The sequence below is a fragment of the Mauremys reevesii genome, linkage group 8 (assembly GCF_016161935.1).
Source record: "Mauremys reevesii isolate NIE-2019 linkage group 8, ASM1616193v1, whole genome shotgun sequence".
Taxonomy (NCBI): domain Eukaryota; kingdom Metazoa; phylum Chordata; order Testudines; family Geoemydidae; genus Mauremys; species Mauremys reevesii.
The window spans coordinates 36721746-36743894 of record NC_052630.1 but is presented as its reverse complement, the minus strand read 5'-3'; the positions used below and the strand labels follow the sequence as shown (position 1 = coordinate 36743894).

The 22149-nt window shown below is 44.7% G+C and overlaps 3 protein-coding genes across 3 annotated transcripts in view; all 3 read right to left on the bottom strand.

Annotated features, from left to right (window-relative positions):
• Positions 1-22149, bottom strand: part of LOC120370231 (protocadherin alpha-5-like) — a 269071-nt gene that overhangs the window by 165533 nt on the left and 81389 nt on the right. The window lies entirely within an intron of this gene.
• On the bottom strand, positions 5950-8830 carry LOC120369812 (protocadherin alpha-4-like). Its single transcript, XM_039483484.1, has one exon. It carries the CDS (start codon positions 8734-8736, stop codon positions 6271-6273), a length of 2466 nt encoding a protein of 821 aa, XP_039339418.1. The 5' UTR covers positions 8737-8830; the 3' UTR covers positions 5950-6270.
• LOC120369821 (protocadherin alpha-8-like) lies at positions 11645-17457 on the bottom strand. Its single transcript, XM_039483495.1, has 2 exons — positions 14975-17457; positions 11645-11700 (listed from the first exon to the last, which is right to left on the bottom strand). The coding sequence occupies exons 1-2, from the start codon at positions 17354-17356 to the stop codon at positions 11686-11688; spliced, it is 2397 nt and encodes a 798-aa protein (XP_039339429.1). The 5' UTR covers positions 17357-17457; the 3' UTR covers positions 11645-11685.

The window sequence follows — 22149 nt, the reverse complement described above, 5'->3', positions numbered from 1 at the left end:
GGGGGCTAAGCAGGCCTTTTGATGGAACGCTCGAGGACGGCCCATCTCTCTCCCTACCGGATCCTTCCCTGTTATTTTACAACCGCCTTTCCCATTTCTTTTCGGCGTGGTCCCAGTTAACAACAGACAACTGGGTGCTTCAAACGGTCCAGTCGGGATACCGCCTACAATTTGTTTCGCCCCCTCCTTCCCACCCACCCTCCCTGTCCCTCTTCAGGGACCCCTCTCACGAGCAAGTCCTCTTACAAGAGGTTCAGACTCTGTTGAGCATGGGTGCCATAGAAGCAGTGCCTCAAGACAGGCGGGGCAGGGGTTTCTATTCCCGTTATTTTCTCATCCCCAAAGCGAAAGGGGGGCTACGTCCTATCCTGGACCTTCGCGAGCTGAACAAGTACCTGCTCAAGCCCAAGTTTCGCATGGTCACCTTGGGGACCATCATTCCCTCTCTGGATCCGGGAGATTGGTTTGCCGCCCTCGACATGAAGGACGCCTACTTCCATGTCGCGATCTATCCTCCCCATCGTCATTATCTCCGGTTTGTGGTCAACAACACCCACTACCAGTTCGCCGTGTTGCCGTTTGGACTCGCCACCGCCCCGAGGGTGTTTACCAAATGCATGGCGGTGGTTGCCGCAGCCCTCTGGCGTCGTCAAGTACACGTCTACCCGTATCTCGACGACTGGCTGGTTCGCGGACAGTCTCAACAACTCGTGATGGACCAGATGACAGAAATCCTGTCTCTCTTTCAACGGCTCGGTCTTCTCATCAACGCCGAGAAGTCCACTTTGATTCCGTCACAGCGAGTGGAGTTCATCGGAGCGGTTCTCGACTCCATGGTGGCCAGGGCCTCTCTCCCTCGCGCTCGACACCAGACGATGGTCTCCATCATCCGGGACCTCGTCACCTTTCCGACCACGATGGTGCGCTCCTGCCTCCGTCTCCTGGGCCACATGGCTTCGTGCACGTATGTCACCGCGTATGCACGGCTCCGCCTCCGTCCGTTCCAGTCTTGGCTTGCGTCAGTGTACCGACCGCATCGGGATCCCATCGACATGGTGGTCACGGTCACCAGGCCGACCCTCGAGTCCCTCAACTGGTGGCTCGACCCGGAGGTCGTGTGTGCCGGAGTCCCATTCCGCCCTCCTCGTCCGTCGGCCACTCTGACCACGGATGCCTCAGCACTCGGTTGGGGAGCTCACCTGGGCGACCTTCACACCCAAGGCCTGTGGTCGCCCCAGGAGCTCGCCCTGCACATCAATGTCCGCGAGCTGCGCGCGATCCGCCTGGCCTGTCACACCTTCTGCACCCACCTGCAACGCCGCTGTGTGACAGTATTCACGGACAACACCACCGCAATGTTCTATGTGAACAAGCAGGGCAGAGCCCGCTCCTCCCCGCTCTGCAAGGAAGCGATGCTCCTGTGGGACTTCTGTGTAACCCACTCAATTCACCTGGAAGCGTCCTTTCTTCTGGGAGTGCAGAACACACTGGCCGACCATCTCAGCAGGTCGTTCCTCTCCCACGAGTGGTCCCTCCGTCCAGATGTCGTCCACACAATCTTCCGGAGGTGGGGGTTTCCCCAAATAGACCTATTTGCCTCCAGGGAGAACAGGAAGTGCCACCGGTTTTGCTCATACCAGGGTCGCTCGCCAGGCTCCCTGTCGGATGCCTTCCTTTACCCCTGGACGGATCGCCTCCTCTATGCCTTCCCTCCGTTCCCGCTCGTGCACCGAGTGCTCCTGAAGCTTCGGAGGGACAGAGCCCATATCATACTCGTAGCGCCGGCCTGGCCGAGGCAGCACTGGTACACCCTGCTGCTCGAGCTCTCCGTTCGGGAACCCATCCCCCTTCCGTTGTGGCCGGACCTCATCACCCAGGACTTCGGCAGACTCCGCCATCCGAACCTGCAGTCCCTCCATCTTACAGCTTGGTACCTGAGTGGTTGACCCACGCGGAGAGGGGCTGTTCTACAGCGGTTCAGCAAGTCCTGCTTGAGAGCAGAAAGCCCTCCACTCGCTCCACTTACCTAGCGAAGTGGAAGAGATTTGCACTCTGGTGTGATCATCAAGGTCTCAATCCATTCGTGGTCCCGGTCCCTACCATCCTGGACTACCTCTGGCACCTTAAGGAGCAAGGTCTTGTGGTCTCCTCCTTGAGAGTCCACCTGGCAGCAGTGTCCGCCTTTCGTCCGTCCGTAGAAGGTCGGTCCATCTTCTCGAACCAGATGGTTTCCCGCTTCCTCAAAGGCCTGGACCGCTTGTACCCGCCGGTGCGGCGTCCTACCCCGACATGGGATTTGAACCTCATGCTCGCTAAGCTGATGGGCCCTCTGTTCGAGCCCTTAGCCACGTGCTCCCTGCTCTACCTCTCCTGGAAGACGGCCTTCCTCGTCGCCATTACATCAGCGAGACGAGTTTCTGAGCTCCGCGCTCTGACGGTTAGCCCGCCGTACACCGTCTTCCATGGGGACAAGGTGCAGCTTCGCCCTCATCCGGCCTTCCTCCCGAAGGTAGTGTCAGCTTTCCATCTCAACCAGGAGATCTTCCTCCCGGTGTTCTTCCCGAAGCCACATGCCTTGCCTCGGGAGCAACAGCTGCATACCCTCGACATCCGCAGGGCGCTCGCTTTCTACATCGAGCGGACTAAGAGCTTCCGGCGTTCGCCCCAGCTGTTCGTGGCGGTGGCTGACCGCATGAAGGGCGAACCGATATCCTCCCAGCGGATTTCCTCCTGGGTCACTGCGTGTATCCGGACCTGCTACGAGCTTGCTCGCGTGCCGCCATGCCGCCTCACGGCACACTCGACGAGGGCGCATGCCTCGTCGGCCGCCTTCCTGGCCCACGTTCCAATCCAGGACATCTGCCGAGCGGCCACCTGGTCTTCGGTCCACACCTTCGCCTCCCACTACGCGTTGGTGCAGCAGTCTCGAGACGACGCAGCCTTCGGCTCCGCGGTATTACACTCTGCCACGTCTCACTCCGACCCCACCGCCTAGGTAAGGCTTGGGATTCACCTAACTGGAATGCATAGGAGCAATCACTCGAAGAAGAAAAGACGGTTACTCACCGTAGTAACTGTTGTTCTTCGAGATGTGTTGCTCCTATCCATTCCAGACCCGCCCTCCTTCCCCACTGTCGGAGTAGCCGGCAAGAAGGAACTGAGGAGTGGACGGGCCGGCTGGGGTATATAACACGCGCCATAGCGGCGCCACTCCAGGGGGCGCCAGCCGGCCCGCCGGTGTTGCTAGGGTAAAAAAGTTCCGAGATGCCGTGCACGCGTGGCGCGCACACCTAAATGGAATGGATAGGAGCAACACATCTCGAAAAACAACAGTTACTACGGTGAGTAACCGTCTTTTTTGCTGGTTGGGGCCTATGTGCATAAGGAATTCAGCACATTAAAATGACTCTCCAAACAAAAGGTATTTGAGCCAATTTCTATCCCCTCTTGGTGCCAGAAAAGCACATGGACATCTGGTCAGGTCCAAAAGGAGGTATCTGTGTAGCTTAATAAGTTCTCTCAAGAAATATGGATAACTGTCTGCCTCTTCTAGTGGGATAATGATGGTATCTAGCCACCACTTAAGGCAATTTCTCTGCATTTGCATACTGCATATCAATAACATTGTCACTTGTGGTTATAACCCTCCAATGTGGACAACCTCCAATCAAAAACATCTATGAAACAGCGGAAATCACACATTCTTAACCATCAAAAAGTTATTGCCTCCATCCAACAACAAATAAATAAATAAACCAACAAACATGCCAAAATGTTCTCTTTACTATGTTTACTTAATTATTTTTATTTTAATTTTTAAATCCACATTGCAATTCTTTTAAATATTCTAGGATAAAGTACTCTGTTGTGTTACTTTTAAACACAATTTTCATTGTTTTAAGCAGAAGATAGCTCACTCTTAGAGGTTATCTGCTGATTTGCACAGAAATGGGCTGGAAACAAATAAGATAAGGCAATTTTCTTTTAAAGTTGGGTTATTTTCAGTATTCCAGCAACCATTTCTATGGAAAAGAAAGCAGACGTAAAATCTAGAAACAACTGAAAGTGACTCAAGGAAAGTGAAAAGAAATGAAAGGCAGTAGAATCCAGCCATGGTGTTAATCACATTAATCCCAATTCGTAAACAAATCAGTTAAAAGTGGGGGAAAGGAAATAATTTATAATATATGGTGTGAAATCCCAGCTTCATTTAAGTCAAAGCAATTGACTTCAATGGAGCCAGGATTTCATCCATGGTGTTTAGTCTTATTCTTGACAAATGACACATATATTTGTTCACTTAGCTGTCCCTTATCAGGAAGAAAAGACCTTCCAGGTGGTGGAAACCTGTTTTACAGCTGTAATAATACAGTTAGAATAATTTTACAACTGTATTAATTACAGTTGTAATAATACAAAAGTAAAAGAAAAAATATATCCAGTTTAAGATCATCCATAAAAAGCAAGGCCTATACATGTCTAATATATAGGTAACTGGCACAACCAGTATGTTTCTGTTAGTGTATCCTGTCACCAAGGATTATGACTTTAGGAATAAAATGTTGATGAATATAATACTATAATTACAGGATTTTGATGCTTACATTAATTCACTGGAACTCTGTGCGAACTAACATATAATAAAATGCTTTATGATAGCTCAAAAAGAAAAACATTACTAATTCTCATTTTCTTTAAAATACTTCTGTGCTGCACTATAAAAAGAAGAAACATATTCCATGTAATGAGAGAGAGAAAATGAGAAAGGGCCAATGACACCACCAATGTTTGGGAAGAAATCCAAGGAGATGAAGGATGAATTTCTGGATAAAGCAAGACTGGAAATCCGGAGATGTGCGCACTCATATTTCCTAGATCTACCACACTGCTCGAGTTCCCATTTGCCGCATCAATAAACAGGATTAGTTACACATACTTCATGGGGGTATTAAGAGGCTAAATTAATTAACTGGTGAAATTCATTTGAGTGCAGAAGGCCAGCACAAGGTCACATGCTTCTTTTAAACATATTGTGTGGCTTAAGTGGAATTAAGGGTACATCGGTTTTGTGCTTGCCCTCTGAACATGGCGTGAGTTTCACCTTTAAAGCAGGATTTAAGTGTCAAGGCTCTTTGTACTGGAATGAAATTCACCCTAATTCTATAAAGTGCATTGACATCCTTTGACGGAAGGTACTAGGGAAGTTAATAGTTGTATTATTACAGAAGTTGCTATAATAACTGCAATCATTATAATCAGCAATCAGTGTTATGAGGGATGGAATTGAGAGTGCCTCACAATCGACATATCAAGAGCAATCAGTGACGGAGGTTGCCTGATAAATTTTTGAAGGAATTTATTCCCACGCAAAGAAAAATGTATGACCCCATTGTAAGGATATTTTGACCCGAATATTAAAATGAGACATTGCTGATAGCAGGGCAAACCGTGGAGCTCATTCTACATTTTAAATACAAATTGCTTATAACACTGTATAAAAATAGCTATACTATTCTAGTCTTCTCTTTGTACCCCTTGTACATTTGTATATTTCATAAAGAGGAATTTAATCATACCACAATAAGAACATAAGAACGGCCACATTCAGTAAGACGAAAGGTCCATGTAGCCCAGTATCCTGTCTTCCGATAGTGGCCAATGCCAGGTGCTTCAGAGAGAATGAATAGAACAGGGAATCATCAAGTGATCCCTGTTGTCCATTCCCAGCTTCTGGCAAAGTTTAAAGCACTGATATCACCCGCCATCAAAAAATATGAAAAGATTATTCTAAATCACAGCCACCGCACTACCAATATTTTTCATTATCTCAACTGTGAATCTTATGAGAAAAGCAACTTTTAATATTGTGTTGAAAGGTCAAAACATTCATATTAAGTATCCAACACGAACATGGGTTTCCAGAAATGTGAACATTATTAACACCTGTGGATGAAGTCTGAATATTGTTATTTCAAAAGCACATGTTCTAAGTGCCCTTAAAATACTACTGGGAAACATACATGTATAGGCTAGTGGAACAGTGTTAAGGGTTGAAAAATATAAAGAGAATTCCCAGATAAAATAAAGTTTTAAAATGCATTGCTAAATTCTTTGTTAATACAAACTGAAATCACTACAAAGATTACCTATTCAAAGCCACTCAGCAAGAAGGAATAATTCCATACCCAGGACTTTCGCTACATACACACCATATTTATGGGGAAAATCCAAGTCGTTTAATATTAAAAATACCATATAGAACTTCAAAATTCACACCCAGACACTACTATCATATTTAGGAAAATTGTGTTCTGTTACACAGAAGTTACAAGTGTTCTGGAGGTGCAATAATATTTCACTAACCGTTCCATAGACATTGGACGCCATCACTTGCTGTTTCCCCTTCTCCCCGTTCTCTGCAGAGTGAGGGAAGTTGGGGCTGAAAACCATTAGGTCATTCTTGGCGGTGCCTTCCCCTACACACAAGTTCCGGCTCTGGCGCTGGGAATAGGACCAACTCCCCACCTCGCTCGAGCACACCACGGTGGCTTTCCCAGGACCGCACATCACTTCCGGACCCGGGTGGCATCTCAGGCCAACGTACACGACAATCACCAGCACAAACAGCCCTGACACCGAGCAAATGGCGATCATTAAAGACACGTTCATGTCAACCAAGGGCCCTTCGCTCCCGCCCCTTGGCCTCGAGTCCCATTTCACAGCCTGGGGACTCTCCACCAGGGACAGGCTGACAGTGGCTGTCGCTGACAGCGCCGGCTCCCCATGGTCCTTCACCAGAATCACGAGTCTCTGGCTGGGGCCGTCCGCTTCCTCCAAGGCCCGCGTCGTGCTGATCTCCCCGCTGTACACACCCACCCGGAAAGGCCCCGCAGCCCCGGGCTCCTGCACTTCGTAGCGAAGCCACGCGTTGTAGCCGGAATCCGCATCCACCGCTCGGATCTTGCCCACCACGTGCCCTGCGCCGGCCGACAGCGGAACCAGCTCGGGCCCTGGCGAGCCGCCGACGGAGCCGGCCGGGGACACTGCGGGCGCGTTGTCATTTGCATCCAGGACAAAGAGCTGCACAGTCACGTCCCCGCACAGCGACGGGAACCCGGCGTCCCTCGCGCTCACCTGGAACTGCAGCACTTGCAGCTCCTCGTAGTCAAAGGGCTGCAGGGCATAGATGTGCCCGCTCTCCGAGTGCACCGAGATGTAGCTGGACAGGGGCTGCTCTCGCACACTTCGCTCCACCACCGAGTAGCTCACAAAGGCGTTTTCCCTCAGGTCCGGGTCCGAGGCCGACACGGTCAAGAGATGGGCCCCGGGCGGGTTGTTTTCCTTCACAAACACCGTGTAAACGGGCTGAGGGAAAGCGGGGGCATTATCGTTCACATCCGCGATCGCCACCAAAATGCTGCTGCTGGCGGAGAGAGACGGGGCCCCTTCATCTCTGGCTGTCACCACGAGCTTATATTCAGACACTCGCTCCCGATCCACGGCCTCCGCCAGCACCAGCGAGTGATAATTCTTAAAGGTGGAGACGAGCCGAAAGGGCAGGTTCGAGGGGATGGAGCAAGTGACTTTGCCGTTGTCTCCCGAGTCCCGGTCAGAGACGCTAATAAGAGCCACCACTGTCCCCGGGGGAGCGTCCTCCGGCACCGGCAGGGAAAGGGAAGTCACGGCCAGCTCAGGGGCGTTATCGTTCACGTCCAAAACGTCTATCAAAACTTTGCAGTGTCCTGACAAAGGAAGGTTACCTTTATCGACAGCCTGAATTTGGAGATCATATACTTTATTTTTTTCGAAATCGAATTGCCCTTTAATTCGGATCTCACCGGTATTCGGTTCTATTGTGAAGACATCTCTTCCACTTAGAGGAACAAAACTACTGAAAGAGTATGAAATATCCTTATTAATTCCTTCATCCAAATCTGTGGCATTGAGTGTAATGACTAATGTTCCATTAGCTGCATTTTCGAACAATCGGATCTTATAAACGGACTGATTAAACACAGGCGCGTTATCATTCACATCCAGCACCGTGATCACCAGCTGAACTGTGCCGGTGAGCTCCGGTTTGCCCCCATCAGTGGCGGTGAGTAATAAACGATATACAGGGGTTTCCTCTCTGTCCAGAGATTTCCTTAATACAAGGACTAAACCATCACTGTGTTCGTCGTTCTTTTGCAAATCTAAAGTGAAATATTCGTTTGGACTCAATTTATAGGTTAGCAGAGTGTTTGTGCCAATATCTGCGTCTGAAGCGCCCTCTAGTGGGAAGCGCGAGTCGGGCAGTCTCGATTCGGCAATACTGAGATATTTTTCATTTACGGGGAACACAGGAGCATTGTCATTTATATCCTGTATCTCCACTTCCACGTGAAATATCCTCAGGGGTTTGTCCACTATCACCTCCAGGTCAATGGCGCACAGGGGGCTCTGGCCGCACAGCTCTTCCCTGTCTAGTCGCGAATTAACAAACAAAACGCCGCTCTGCAAATTTACCTCAAAATAGTCTCTCCTGCCGCTGGAGACCATCCGGAACGTCCGAGGCACCAGCTCCGCCGCCTCCAGGCCCAGGTCCTGGGCCAGGCGGCCCACAAAGGTGCCGTGTTTGGATTCCTCCGGCACGGAATAACGGACCTGGCCGCTGCCCACCTCCCAGGCCGTGTGCAACAGAACCAGCCGCAGCAGCTGCCTGGTTACCAGGGACTCTCGCCGGAGAAGGGCCATCGCGAACTACTTAGAAATCAGTGTTTTCACTGGGGAATGAGGAGGATGCGTTGCAGGTTTGAAAACAGTTTAATTAAATTCAGTTGTTACATCCGGGAGTCTGCCTGATGCGCTGAAAGGCTGGATTTTCAGAGTTTCTGAAGGAGGAGCTGTGTGTTTTCTCCTGTTTAAGTGTCTTTTTAGCCGACAGCGACACCTTGTGTTTCAGACCTTTCCGTAGTTTATAACTTCCAAACTATTTCTTCTTTAATCCAGAGAGTTCAAGCATACGGTTTTCTCATCTTCTCTTCCTCCCTCTTTCCCTCCGCCCGCCAAGCTATCACGGAAGATATCCCTTCGAACTTTATTTCGTTCCGTGCTCATGATAGGAGACAATATTTGGCAACAAACAGAAATATTCTAATCTTGCCTCTATAGCTGAACCACCAAAAGAAGTCTGGGGTTCTTTATTTATGGAAAGGTGTTTTAATCGTTTCCCTTTCAGATCTTTAAAGATTTCATCACTTGATCCTGTACTACCTTCTAATGCACTTCCACTGACACATACGCATCTACATCTTAATCTTAATATCTCTATATCTTATGCTTATTTTACAAAGATACGTAGCTACGATAATCTCCGACTCGGACAGACCACAAAATATTGAAAGAACATGGAGGTTTGAAAGGAAAGCGTTCAAATCTCAGGAAATACCAAATTCTTCTCCCTTGTGAATATTCACGTAGATTCTGCCATTATTATTTTATTACATCGTTAGTTGATTGGTTGGTTGGTTGGTTGGGCTGGCTTCTTTAACTACCTCATTCAAGGTGAAATTCTGTGTATAGAAGCATAGTTTTATTTTGAAGACTTAAATTACTTAAATTGTGCATTGCCCTTGAGCTGGTTTTCCACAAGTGCCTAAATGTTTATTTACATCAATGCAGAGGAAACGTGGCACTCAGTAAATATGGGAGCTGTTTAATATTTATTTTTATTCTTATTGTTTTGCCAGTTACTCTCTGCCTTACCTACAGATTATTATTCTACACAGAGTGAAGGCGATTTTTTTCTAGACTTCTTCCTCATTCACTTCACAACCTTTTTAAACTGCAGAAGAAACCAATCGAATTATTTAATTAAAGACTGCATCTTAATGAATATGCATAGATGAGCACAGTTATCGATGTGTTAGAAACCTGAATGTTAGCATTTCCCGATTTTTGAGTGCTTCCTTTTGCAATCTTAGTGTTCTTCAACATTGTTTTTAATGGAATTTCCTACGTTTTTCAAAAATAAAATTGACAAAAACAAATAACTTCCATTCTATTTTTAGGCAGAAATGAAATGCCTTGGCCTGTACAATATGTGCACTCTCTAAAACTAGGGCTTATCTGGAGTCCTGCCTCACACAATACATAGATTAACAGAACGTACATAATGAGGTATGGCTATACCCCCATTACATACATAGCTTCAGATTTCACGTGGGACTATGCAGGGCTCCTTTACAGCCCTATCTTTATCGGCACACACTTTCGCAGACCATATTACATAAACACTTTAATATTAAATGTTAAATTCTTCTTAACTTTCTTACACATGCACGTCGGGAGCCAGTAGAACATAAGTGATACCGGATACTAAAACAGAAAGTATCAGTTACATGCACACATTTACACAGAACATCAGGAGATCATTAGAAAGAAAACAGCAACCAGTGCATACGGTCAAAGTATGTTTCCCAATCCTTTTTAAAGACAGCAAATCTCAAAACCATTTCAACAGATCACTGAAAAGCACATATGCCCCCCCTCCTTTAAATTTAAAGTTTTTACAGACCACTTATTTAGGCACTAGAGCTGTTTTCAGAAATGTTACATATTTAAGGAAAATAATACATTTTACTCTGTTTTATGTAAAAATAATCCGTTGTAACTATCTTTTGCTCTCTACTTTGACTAAACCTGCAATTTAAACTAAAAAGGTAAAAGTTTGAGCAGGTTATAAGCAACTGGAAAAGGCCATTGAGAACGCAAATGTTTAGGCAACTTAACTACAGGTTTTTGTAAATACTTTGCTGTATATATATAATAATAATTATAGGCAATATCAGTAAAATAGTATAGCACAATCTGAAGAATAGTTTTGGTCTTGGGCTATGTTACTAGAACCAAAGGCTAAGGCGATATTATAAACCTATTTTATATGACACCATTTTAAAAAATGATATTATTTGAGACAGTGACTATCTCTTTCTTTCCCTTTTGCATTTTTGTATGCACTATAACCTAGTGCACCCATGTGTGATTTGTTTTGCTTTACATTTGTCTATTAGAAGCTTGGGATGTACAAAGAAGGCGGGAACAGACCTATTTAATGCTCAAATAATTCAGCACATTAAAACGGCTTCCCCCATATTGAAGGTCTTGGCACCAACTTTCATCCACTCTTGGTGACAGGAAAGACAGGTCAGCTGGTCAACTCCTCTTCCTAGCAGGAGACACCCGAGGAGACTGATAACTCCTCTGCCCCAATGGAACAAGTTTGTACAGCTGTCTGTCTCCTCCTGGCGGATAGTTAGGGTATATATAGTCACTATGTCAGTACATTTTTTTCGGTTGTTTTAGTCATATGCCAATAAAGTTATCACAAATACAGGATCATCTTCCAATGTATACCGTGCTTACTAACGGCACAAATTAAATCAGTCATATTGTGTATCGAAAAACTGTTCAAAGTCACAGCTGGCTAGCTACACACCACCCAAAAAATGTTCCCTGCATACAAAGGAAAAAAATAACAGGATAAATATATTAAGATGTTCTCTTTACTATTTTTATTTATTTTCTAATGTAGTATCTTTTCCACTTTGTAATTCTGTTCCATTTACTACGGAAAACGGGATGCATTCTGTAACTATTTCCTCCTAAAACAACTCTGAGCACAGGATCTCTCACTCTTAGTAGTTACTTGTTGACTTTCTGTAGAAATGAAGGTATAAAAATAAGTTACTGTAATTCTTTTTTAAAGGTTGTAAAACCACTGCATTATTTTCCATGTTCCAGAATCCATTACTATTGAAAAAGAAACCGAAAATGGAATCTGAAAACCAAAAGCTGACTCATAGAAAGGAAGTTAAATAACCATTGTTCATTTTTAAATAAAAGCCAAAAGAAGCAGTTCATCATAATGAATGGTATTTTGTAAGATTCTCAAAGATACACGCTCATTCAGTTATTTACTTGTGCATTATCAGGAAATGGAGAACTTCCAAGTAATAAAATCAATGTAAAAGCTAAAAACACAGTGGTAAACAAAAATTGATCTATTATAAAATCTGTAATAAATAACATAAAATAGGGCTGTCAAGAGATTTTAAAAAGTAATTGTGATTAATTGCACTATTAAACAATAATATAATACCATTTATTTAAATATTTTTTAGTATTTTCTACATTTTCAAATATATTGATTTCAATTAAAACACAGAATACAAAGTGTACAGGGCTCACTTTATTTTTTTTTTATTACAAGTACTTCCACTGTAAAAAAAAACCAAAAGAAATATTTTAAATAGTATTTTTCAATTCACCTAATACAAGTACTGTAGTGTAATCTCTTTATCATGAAAGTTAAACTTACAGATTTAGAATTATGTACAAAAAAACTGCATTCAAAAATAAAACAATGTAAAATTTTAGAGCTTGCAAGTTCACTCAGTCCTACTTCTTGTTCAGCCAATCACTCAGACAAACAAGTTTGTTTACATTTTCAGGAAATAATGCTACCCTCTTCTTGTTTACAATGTCACCTGAAAGTGAGAACAGACATTCACATGGCACTGTTGTTGCTGGAATCACAAGATATTTACGTGCCAAATGCACTAAAGATTCATATGTCTCAACCTTCAACCACCATTTCAGAAGACATGTGTCCATGCTGATAATGGGTTCTGTTTGATAACAACCCAAAGCAGTGCAGACCAACGCATGTTAATTTTCATCATCTGAGTCAGATGCCACCAGCAGAAGGTTGATTTTCTTTTATGGTGGTTCAGGTTCTGTAGTTTCCGCATCAGAGTGTTGCTCTTTTAAGACTTTTGAAAGCATGATCCACACCTCATCCCTCTCAGATTTTGGAAGGCACTTCAGATTCTTAAACCTTGGGTTGAGTGCTGTAGCTATCTTGAGAAATCTCACATTGGTACCTTCTTTGAGTATTGTCAAATCTGCAGTGAAAGTGTTCTTAAAATGAACTACATGTGCTGGGTCATCATCCAAGATTGCTATACCATGAAATATATGGCAGAATGCAGGCAAAACAGAACAGGGGACATACAATTGTCCCCCAAGGAGTTCAATCACAAATTTAATTAATGCATTATTTTTAATGGGCATCATCAGCATGGAAGCATGTCCTCTGGAATGGTGGCTGAAGCATAAAGGGACATACGAATATTTAGCACATCTGGCATGTAAATATCTTACAATGTTAGCTACAAACCTGCCATGCAAATGCCTGTTCTCACTTTTGGGTGACATTATAAATAAGAAGAGGGCAGCATTGTTTCCTGTAAATGTAAACAATCCTTTTTGTCTTAACAATTGGCTGAACAATAAGTAGGACTGAGTGGACTCGTAGGCTCTGAAGTTTTACGTTGTTTTGTTTTTCAGTGCAGTTATGTAACAAAAAAAATCTACATTTGTAAGTTGCACTTTCACAACAAAGATTGCACTTCAGTACTTGTATGAGGTGAATTGAAAAATACTATTTGTTTTGGTTATCATTTTTACAGTGCAAACATTTGTAATAAAAATAATATAAACTTAGATTTAAATTACAACACAGAATACAATATATATGAAAATGTAGAAAAACATCCAAAATATTTAATAAATTTCAATTGGTATTCTGTTGTTTAACAGTGTGATTAATTTTTTTGAGTTAATTGCATGAGTTAACTGCAATTAATCAATAGCCCTAAAATAAAAGCCTATACCTTTTTGATAATAGATACATCCAGGTATTTCTCACTAAGATGTTTCTACTGGTTTATCCTGAAAGCCATAAAGAATACTTTAGAAACAGAAAAATTTAAAATATGGGTATATCGTTACATTCATTTGGATGCTTCCCTAGATTCTCTGGAATCTTGAAAGAGATTTCATACTAAAGTGCTTTAGGTTGATGGTCTAGAAAAGACCAGCATAAAAACTCAAAAAAAATTGGTAAACACTTCTGAACTGTATTTCAAAGAGAACAAATAACATGTAATAAGCAGGAGAGAAAATGATAAAGGACAATTGGAATCACCAAATTTCAGAGGAGATCCCAGGAAAGGAAAAATGATTTTCTAGGCAAGAAGCAAGACTGGCAACCATGAATTCTACACTGTGTTTTTGTATCTGTTGCAAACCTTCTGTAACCTTGGACACGTCATTTCACTGCTCTGGGTCTCAGTTTTCCCACAGAAGTAAGGGGATATTTGCATATAAGTTGTGGTGGCATGGTGAGGAGTAATTCAGAGCCAGCACCCAGACTGTTCACCAGTCATGTCCCACTTCAACTCAATTTTGAAGCTTTAAGATTCAATTATAATAGGTTTTCAGTGAGAATAAAGCCGGAATAAAGCGTTACATTTTAACTCATCCTAATGCTTTAAGATGTTTTGGCTTCTTCAGATGGAATGTATTAAACCATTCCAAAGTATTGTTCTTCACGGTGTAGTCATCATCAATGGAAACTATCAGTCAAGAAGCATATAAAGAGCCATGTCTAATAACAAAAATTATAAGGAAGTAATTCTCGGAGGAATACTCCCCAGGCAAAGAACACGAATGCTACCACCAGATCATGGCTATTTATTTCTTCTTCATAAAAAAATATAGTGTTTCTCATGGAATTAACACCGCAGATGGTGCTACTAAAAAAAGAGCAAACGATAGCCAATACAATTGCAAATTTACATGCATAATATTATATCCTTTGGCTTTAATCCATTCTAACTGACATATTTCGAATTTCATTCGAATGCTACTAAAAAAAACACTTATGTTTAAAAAACGGTATCCAAAGTACCCACCCAAAAGCAACACACGGAAAGTTGGATAGCTAAAAAGATTCATTATTCGTCATTCAAACATGCATTTTACAAAAATATAAATTCATTGGAGAATCACTACTAACTACTTCAAAATAATCTTCAGTGAGACACTGGAAACAATGTATTGTGGCGGGAAATATTATTTAACCAACCGTGCCGCATAGATTGGGCGTCTCCTTCTCCCGGTTCTCTGCAGAGTGAGGGAAGTTGGGGCTGAAAACCATGAGGTCATTCTTGGCGGTGCCTTCCCCTACACACAAGTTCCGGCTCTGGCGCTGGGAATAGGACCAACTCCCCACCTCGCTCGAGCACACCACGGTGGCTTTCCCAGGACCGCACATCACTTCCGGACCCGGGTGGCATCTCAGGCCAACGTACACGACAATCACCAGCACAAACAGCCCGGACACCGAGCAAATGGCGATCATTAAAGACACGTTCATGTCAACCAAGGGCCCTTCGCTCCCGCCCCTTGGCCTCGAGTCCCATTTCACAGCCTGGGGACTCTCCACCAGGGACAGGCTGACAGTGGCTGTCGCTGACAGCGCCGGCTCCCCATGGTCCTTCACCAGGATCACGAGTCTCTGGCTGGGGCCGTCCGCCTCCTCCAAGGCCCGCGTCGTGCTGATCTCCCCGCTGTACACACCCACCCGGAAAGGCCCCGCAGCCCCGGACTCCTGCACTTCGTAGCGAAGCCACGCGTTGTAGCCGGAATCCGCATCCACCGCTCGGATCTTGCCCACCACGTGCCCTGCGCCGGCCGACAGCGGAACCAGCTCGGGCCCTGGCGAGCCGCCGACGGAGCCGGCCGGGGACACTGCGGGCGCGTTGTCATTTGCATCCAGGACAAAGAGCTGCACAGTCACGTTCCCGCACAGCGACGGGAACCCGGCGTCCCTCGCGCTCACCTGGAACTGCAGCACTTGCAGCTCCTCGTAGTCAAAGGGCTGCAGGGCATAGATGTGCCCGCTCTCCGAGTGCACCGAGATGTAGCTGGACAGGGGCTGCTCTCGCACACTTCGCTCCACCACCCAATAGCTCACAAAGGCGTTTTCCCTCAGGTCCGGGTCCGAGGCCGACACGGTCAAGAGATGGGCCCCGGGCGGGTTGTTTTCCTTCACAGACACCGTGTAAACGGGCTGAGGGAAAGCGGGGGCGTTATCGTTCACATCCGCGATCGGCACCAAAATGCTGCTGCTGGCCGAGAGAGACGGGGCCCCTTCGTCTCTGGCTGTCACCACGAGCTTATATTCAGACACTCGCTCCCGATCCACGGCCTCCGCCAGCACCAGCGAGTGATAATTCTTAAAGGTGGAGACGAGCCGAAAGGGCAGGTTCGGGGGGATGGAGCAGGTGACTTTGCCGTTGTCTCCCGAGTCCCGGTCAAAGACGCTAATAAGAGCCACCACTGTCCCCGGGGGAGCGTCCTCCGGCACCGGCAGGGAAAGGGAAGTCACGGCCAGCTCAGGGGCGTTATCGTTCACGTCCAAAACGTCTATCAAAACTTTGCAGTGCCCCACTAACGGTGGATTCCCCTTATCCTTTGCCTCAACTTGAATTTCAAACAGATTAATATCTTCAAAATCTATATTTCCTTTAACCCTGATTTCTGCAGTATTTTGTTCTATCCTGAAAACTTTTCTTATGTTTGGAGGAACATGGTTGGTAAACGAATAGGAAATATTCTTATTAATGCCCTCATCCATGTCAGTGGCGTTGAGTTTTATGACTAAAGTCCCGTTAGATGCATTTTCCAATAATTTGATTTGATAAACGGATTGATTAAATACAGGGGCGTTGTCATTGGCATCCAGCACCGTGATCACCAGATGAACTGTGCCGCTGAGCTCCGGTTTGCCCCCATCAATAGCGGTGAGTAATAAATGATGTGCAGGGATTTCCTCCCTATCAAGCGGTTTCTTTAACACAAGCACTAAAGATCTGCTTTTCTCCTTCGTTTTGTCTTCTACAATGAAATGCTCGCTTGAGCTGATCTTGTAGGTTAGCAGCGAGTTTGTACCAATATCTGCGTCAGACGCGCCCTCTAGTGGGAAATGCGAACCTGGAAGCGTTAGTGATTCTGCTATACTCAGGTTTTGTTCGTTTACCGAAAAAGCAGGAGCATTGTCATTTATATCCTGTATCTCCACTTCCACGTGAAATATCCTCAGGGGTTTGTCCACTATCACCTCCAGGTCAATGGCGCACAGGGGGCTCTGGCCGCACAGCTCTTCCCTGTCTAGTCGCGAATTAACAAACAAAACGCCGCTCTGCAAATTTACCTCAAAATAGTCTCTCCTGCCGCTGGAGACCATCCGGAACATCCGAGACACCAGCTCCGCCACCTCCAGCCCCAGGTCCTGGGCCAGGCGGCCCACAAAGGTGCCGTGTTTGGATTCCTCCGGCACGGAATAACGGACCTGGCCGCTGCCCACCTCCCAGGCCGTGTGCAACAGAACCAGCCGCAGCAGCTGCCTGGTTACCAGGGAGTCTCGCCGGAGAAGGGCCATCGCGGACACGGGGTGCGGGTTCATAAATCAGTTTTTTAACTGAGCGAACCGCAAAGTCCAGTTAATGAGGAGGATGGGGTACCTTTGAAAACAGTTTATTTAATCCAACCCTCTCACATCCGGGAGAGCCCTCCTGACACGTTGACAGGAAGGGTTTTCAAGTCTTCTGTGGGAGGAGCTGAATATTTCTTTCCTGTTGAAAAGTCTCTTTAGACATCAGCGACACCTTGTGACAGAATGTGTAAATACAACAGCGAAGATTTTTCCCCATATATGTCTTTTCTACTTAATCAGGACTTTCATCTTTCACTACTCTACTAACAAAATTTCTTTACGGAATTTTTACTTATTTTACATCAATGCATTAGGCAGTAAAATATATTTTCATCATTTTGGGAACGACTGACAACTGATTGCTTAATGTGTAATTTTTTATAATATTCATATAATAATATTTACATTTTCTTACCTCCCAGTCAGACATATAAGTAAATCAACTGTTAAACTTAATTTTGAAGCCACAATTTTTAAAAAATATTTTTCTCCCAATTTCACTCCAACAGCTCCTCTACTGGTTCCATAATCTCACATATTTATCATGGGGAAAATATTTGTTAGTAAACGGTGATGTCAGAAATTCACTCCCATCTTTAACCAGCATCATAGTTCTGTGAGATATTAACTATGAAATTTGACTCAGTATTTACAAGATAGATACCAAGACAACACTGTCCATTCCTCACTGATTAAAACTATAAAAAGGGTAATTTTTCCCATCTTTTTCAATAGTCTTGTGAAACCTATGAGAGTTTATATATGTGTTTTGGACTTGCTTGCTTGCTTTCTAATTTCAACAAAATTAATTAATAAAATCTGCACAAATTGAAACTAATGTCCAAATCAAAATTCACTACTCCCACTGTAAGACATGGTCCACACTACAAAGTTAGGTCAATGCAAGGCAGCTTACATCTATCTATTTGTGCATGTGTCTACACATAAGTTGGTCTCCCACCACTGTAAACACCTTGTTACACTGACATAGTAACACCACCTCCCTTGTGGCATAGAGCCATGAATGATGTACTTAAGTCAATGCAGTGCGTGTGTAGACACTATGTTACTTATGTTGATCCTAACAGTCCTCCAGCAGCTGTCCCACAATTCCAGACACTGAACGCTTTGATCACCATTGTGAACTTCACTGCCTGTGCTCATGGAGACCGAAATCTCTCCCCTGCCCTTTAAAGCCCTGAAAATTTTTGAAATTCTGTTTCCTGACTGCCCAGCTTGGTGAGCACACCTACAAGCTCTCCACTGTTGAGTACAACTGCCCAGCCGACCATGCCGGCAACATGCACCAGAAGCACTCCTGCTTGGAGTAGACAGGAGATATTGGATCACCTGGGAAATGGGGAGAAAAGGCTGTGCAGTCACAGCTCTGAACCAGCCATAGAAACATTGACATCTATGAGCAGTTTGATCAGGGGATGCAGGAGAAGGTCTATGACAGGGCTCAGCAGCAGTGCCACATGAAAGCCAAAGAGCTGTGGCAGGCATACCAGAAGATTGGGGAGGCCAACAATTGATCTCATGCCAAGTTGCAGACCTGCTGTTTTTACAAAGAGCTGCATGCCAGACTCAGCAGAGACAACATCACAGCATAGGGGGGAGGGATAGCTCAGTGGTTTGAGCATTGGCCTACTAAACCCAGAGTTATGAGTTCAAACCTTGAGAGGGCAAAAATTGATCCTGCTAGTGAAGGCAGGGGGCTGGACTCAATGACCTTTCAAGGTCCCTTCCAGTTCTGGGAGATTGGTATATCTCCAATTATTATTACCATAGAGACCTCCAAGAAGCCTGAGTCACAGGCCTCTCAATGTACAGTGAGGAGGAAAAGGTGGTGAAAAAGTAAAAGGATGAGGGACAGGCAACAGGGGGATCCAGCTACACAGCATGCCAGGACCTGTTTTTGACACCACCGTAGTACAGCCATTCCAGCCATTTGAGCACAGATGAACTTGATGCAGGGGAAGGAAACTTGGGTAAGTGTGTAGATAAATTTTCAATTACAAGGATGGCGCCCCCAAAGAAGCAGGACACAACATTTGGCTTTTCATTAATATACTTGTGCTAGAAGGGGTAGTGGTACAACCAAGAGAAGTAAGGCTGCTATCTGCTTTTCTTTCCCATCCAAAGTTAGGCAGGACTGGGGGGACCTATCAAGCAGTTAGTTTATGTACACAGGTATGTCCCTCTCTCTCTCCTGAGAGAACTTGATGAAACTTTCATGGAGGAACTCTGCAATCCTCTGCCCAAAGTTTCTAGGGAGGGCTGCCTTATTTCTCCTTCTGTGGTAGGATACTTTCCCATGCCACTCCGTGAGAACTTCAGCAGGCACCTTTGCAGTACACAGACTAGCAGCATACGGACACTGGCATCTTTGGTGTGTATGTGCTGGAGGGCTGGGGTGAGCTCAGTGCACAGATCCAGGAATGTGGCCTTGTGCATCCAAAAGTTCTGCCACTGCTCAGTGTCCCAAATTTGCATTATGATACAATCCCACCAGTCAGTGCTTGTTTGTTGGGCCCAGAAGTGGCATTCCATCTGCAGCTGCTCCATGAATGCCAACAACAACCTGGAATTGGTTCTCACTGTGTTCCACAGCAATCTGTCCTCCAATGAATCATCATTTTCCCCAGTCACTTGGCTCTTACTTTGTCTCTGCAAATACTATAGAATTGTGCATCCTGTGCTTGCAATGCTCATGACAATAGTGTAGAGCTGTGCAGGCTCCATGCTTCTATCAGAGATGATCATAGAATCATAGACTTTAAGGTCAGAAGGGACCATTATGATAATCTAGTCTGATCTCCTGCACAACGCAGGCCACAGAATCTCACCCACCCACTCCTGTATCAAACCCCTAACCTATGTCTGAGCTATTGAAGTCCACAAATCATGGTTTAAAGACTTCAAGGGACAATGAGGAGGGCATACAGGTTTTTAGGATTTTGAAAAAAGGTGCAAAAATTATGGGATACAGATACCTTTATGGGATGGAGACGTTTGCAAACTGAGAAGTTGACCCCATGCTCCCAGTCACCGCTGAGTTTACTTGTTTTGGCCCCATCATACATTGGCAAAACGAACAGTGATGAGTTGCACAGTGTGATGCCTACCCCTAGTGTGCCACACTGCATCAACACAAGCACGCCTAGTGAGTACGCACACCACCAACACAAGGAGTCAAGTATGTACACATGCAAGCGAAGAACTAACTGCAGCAGCTGTATACCCATGTAACTTGAGTCAACATAAGATTGTAGTGCAGACATGGCCTCAGACTATCATCACCATCAATCACTTCCATCAGCCCTCCTTCACCAAAAAAATATTTGAAAATTGATAGGCTATGAGGTATGTCATCTAGGTCAATACACTCACGTTCTGGTGCACCAATAGTTAGCAAGTTCTAGATTCAGGGGCCCCACAGTGAAAAATATCTGGCTTCCAGTTCCCTCCCAATTTTAATTAGGATCCTATGAGTTCAGATGCCTCAGCTGATCTCAGTGGAGCAGATAGGCAATCTGATTTCACTTCTGATTGTACGAGGAGAGAGGCAGTCCCTGAGATACCTAAGAAATAAAATATTTAGACCTTAATTGGCTAAATTCAACAACCTAAATTGCACATAGAATTAAGCTGCAAAGTGCAACAAAGTGCAAACTAATACAATTAATGCAGAACGAGGATAATACACACTCTGTGAGAAGCACCATCAAGCAGGCAACTATGTTCTGCAATAGCTGATGTTTCTAGGTGTCTTGCAGGTTTCCCAATGTAGAAAGAATTGCAGGAATCCAATATAGAAATGATAAAGGCATGGATTACTATAGTGCAGACCACATCTAAAATAAAAGGATGCAACTTCCTGGCCAAGGATAAATGGCAAAAGCCACTCTGAGTCATTGCTAACTAGATTTCTAGGAGCACCTGGAGATTCCACAGAAACTGTGGACTAAACTATTCTATAGAAACTACGATCTATGAATCACAGAAACAAAAAATGATCCAACACTCTAGTCTTAGAAAAAGGACACTACTTCTGCCATTTCTTCCAATTATTTCTGCCAATCCAACCAGAATAATCTGCATGTTACCCAAGCATCATAACTCCTAGCAACTGAACCATCTGAAGACCTTCACACGTGAAACTGCCTCACTATGTTCCCTAAAAGCTTCATGTACACATTGAAAAGGAGGGATAAGAATAGTAATCCATGAGTCCCCTTGGGCTGATAAAAAACCATCCAATGCTAAATCCTTTCACAGAAAAAGGAATTAAGTCAATCAAATCCAACTCTCTCTCCAACCTGGCCAGTGTTAACAGCCATGTCAATAATCTTATTGTCAAGACTTTCAAAGGCAGCTGATAGAATTGTCTAAAAATAATCAATATGGATACTTGATCTTCATCCATTGCAGGAGAGGACTGATATACAAGATAAGTACAGTATCCTTACCATATCCAAGTCTAAAGCTATATTGATTGGGGTCAAGAAGATCTGGATCACAGAAACATAAAAAAATGTAATTCTGGATCAGACCTGTCTAGTATCCTGTCTCCAACAGGGCCAATAACAAATGCTTCAGAGAAAAGTGAAAGAAACCAGACAATAGGAAGAGAAGGGATAATTTGTCCTCCATGTATCAGAGGGGTTGTCTGGATCTGTAAAAAGCAACAAAGAGTCCTGTGGCACCTTATAGACTAACAGTTGTATTGGAGCATAAGCTTTCGTGGGTGAATGCGTCTG

Excerpts from the sequence above, each read along its gene's own strand:
- LOC120369812 (XM_039483484.1), bottom strand. The coding sequence starts at position 8,736 with ATGGCCCTTCTCCGGCGAGAGTCCCTGGTAACCAGGCAGCTGCTGCGG.
- LOC120369821 (XM_039483495.1), bottom strand. The coding sequence starts at position 17,356 with ATGAACCCGCACCCCGTGTCCGCGATGGCCCTTCTCCGGCGAGACTCC.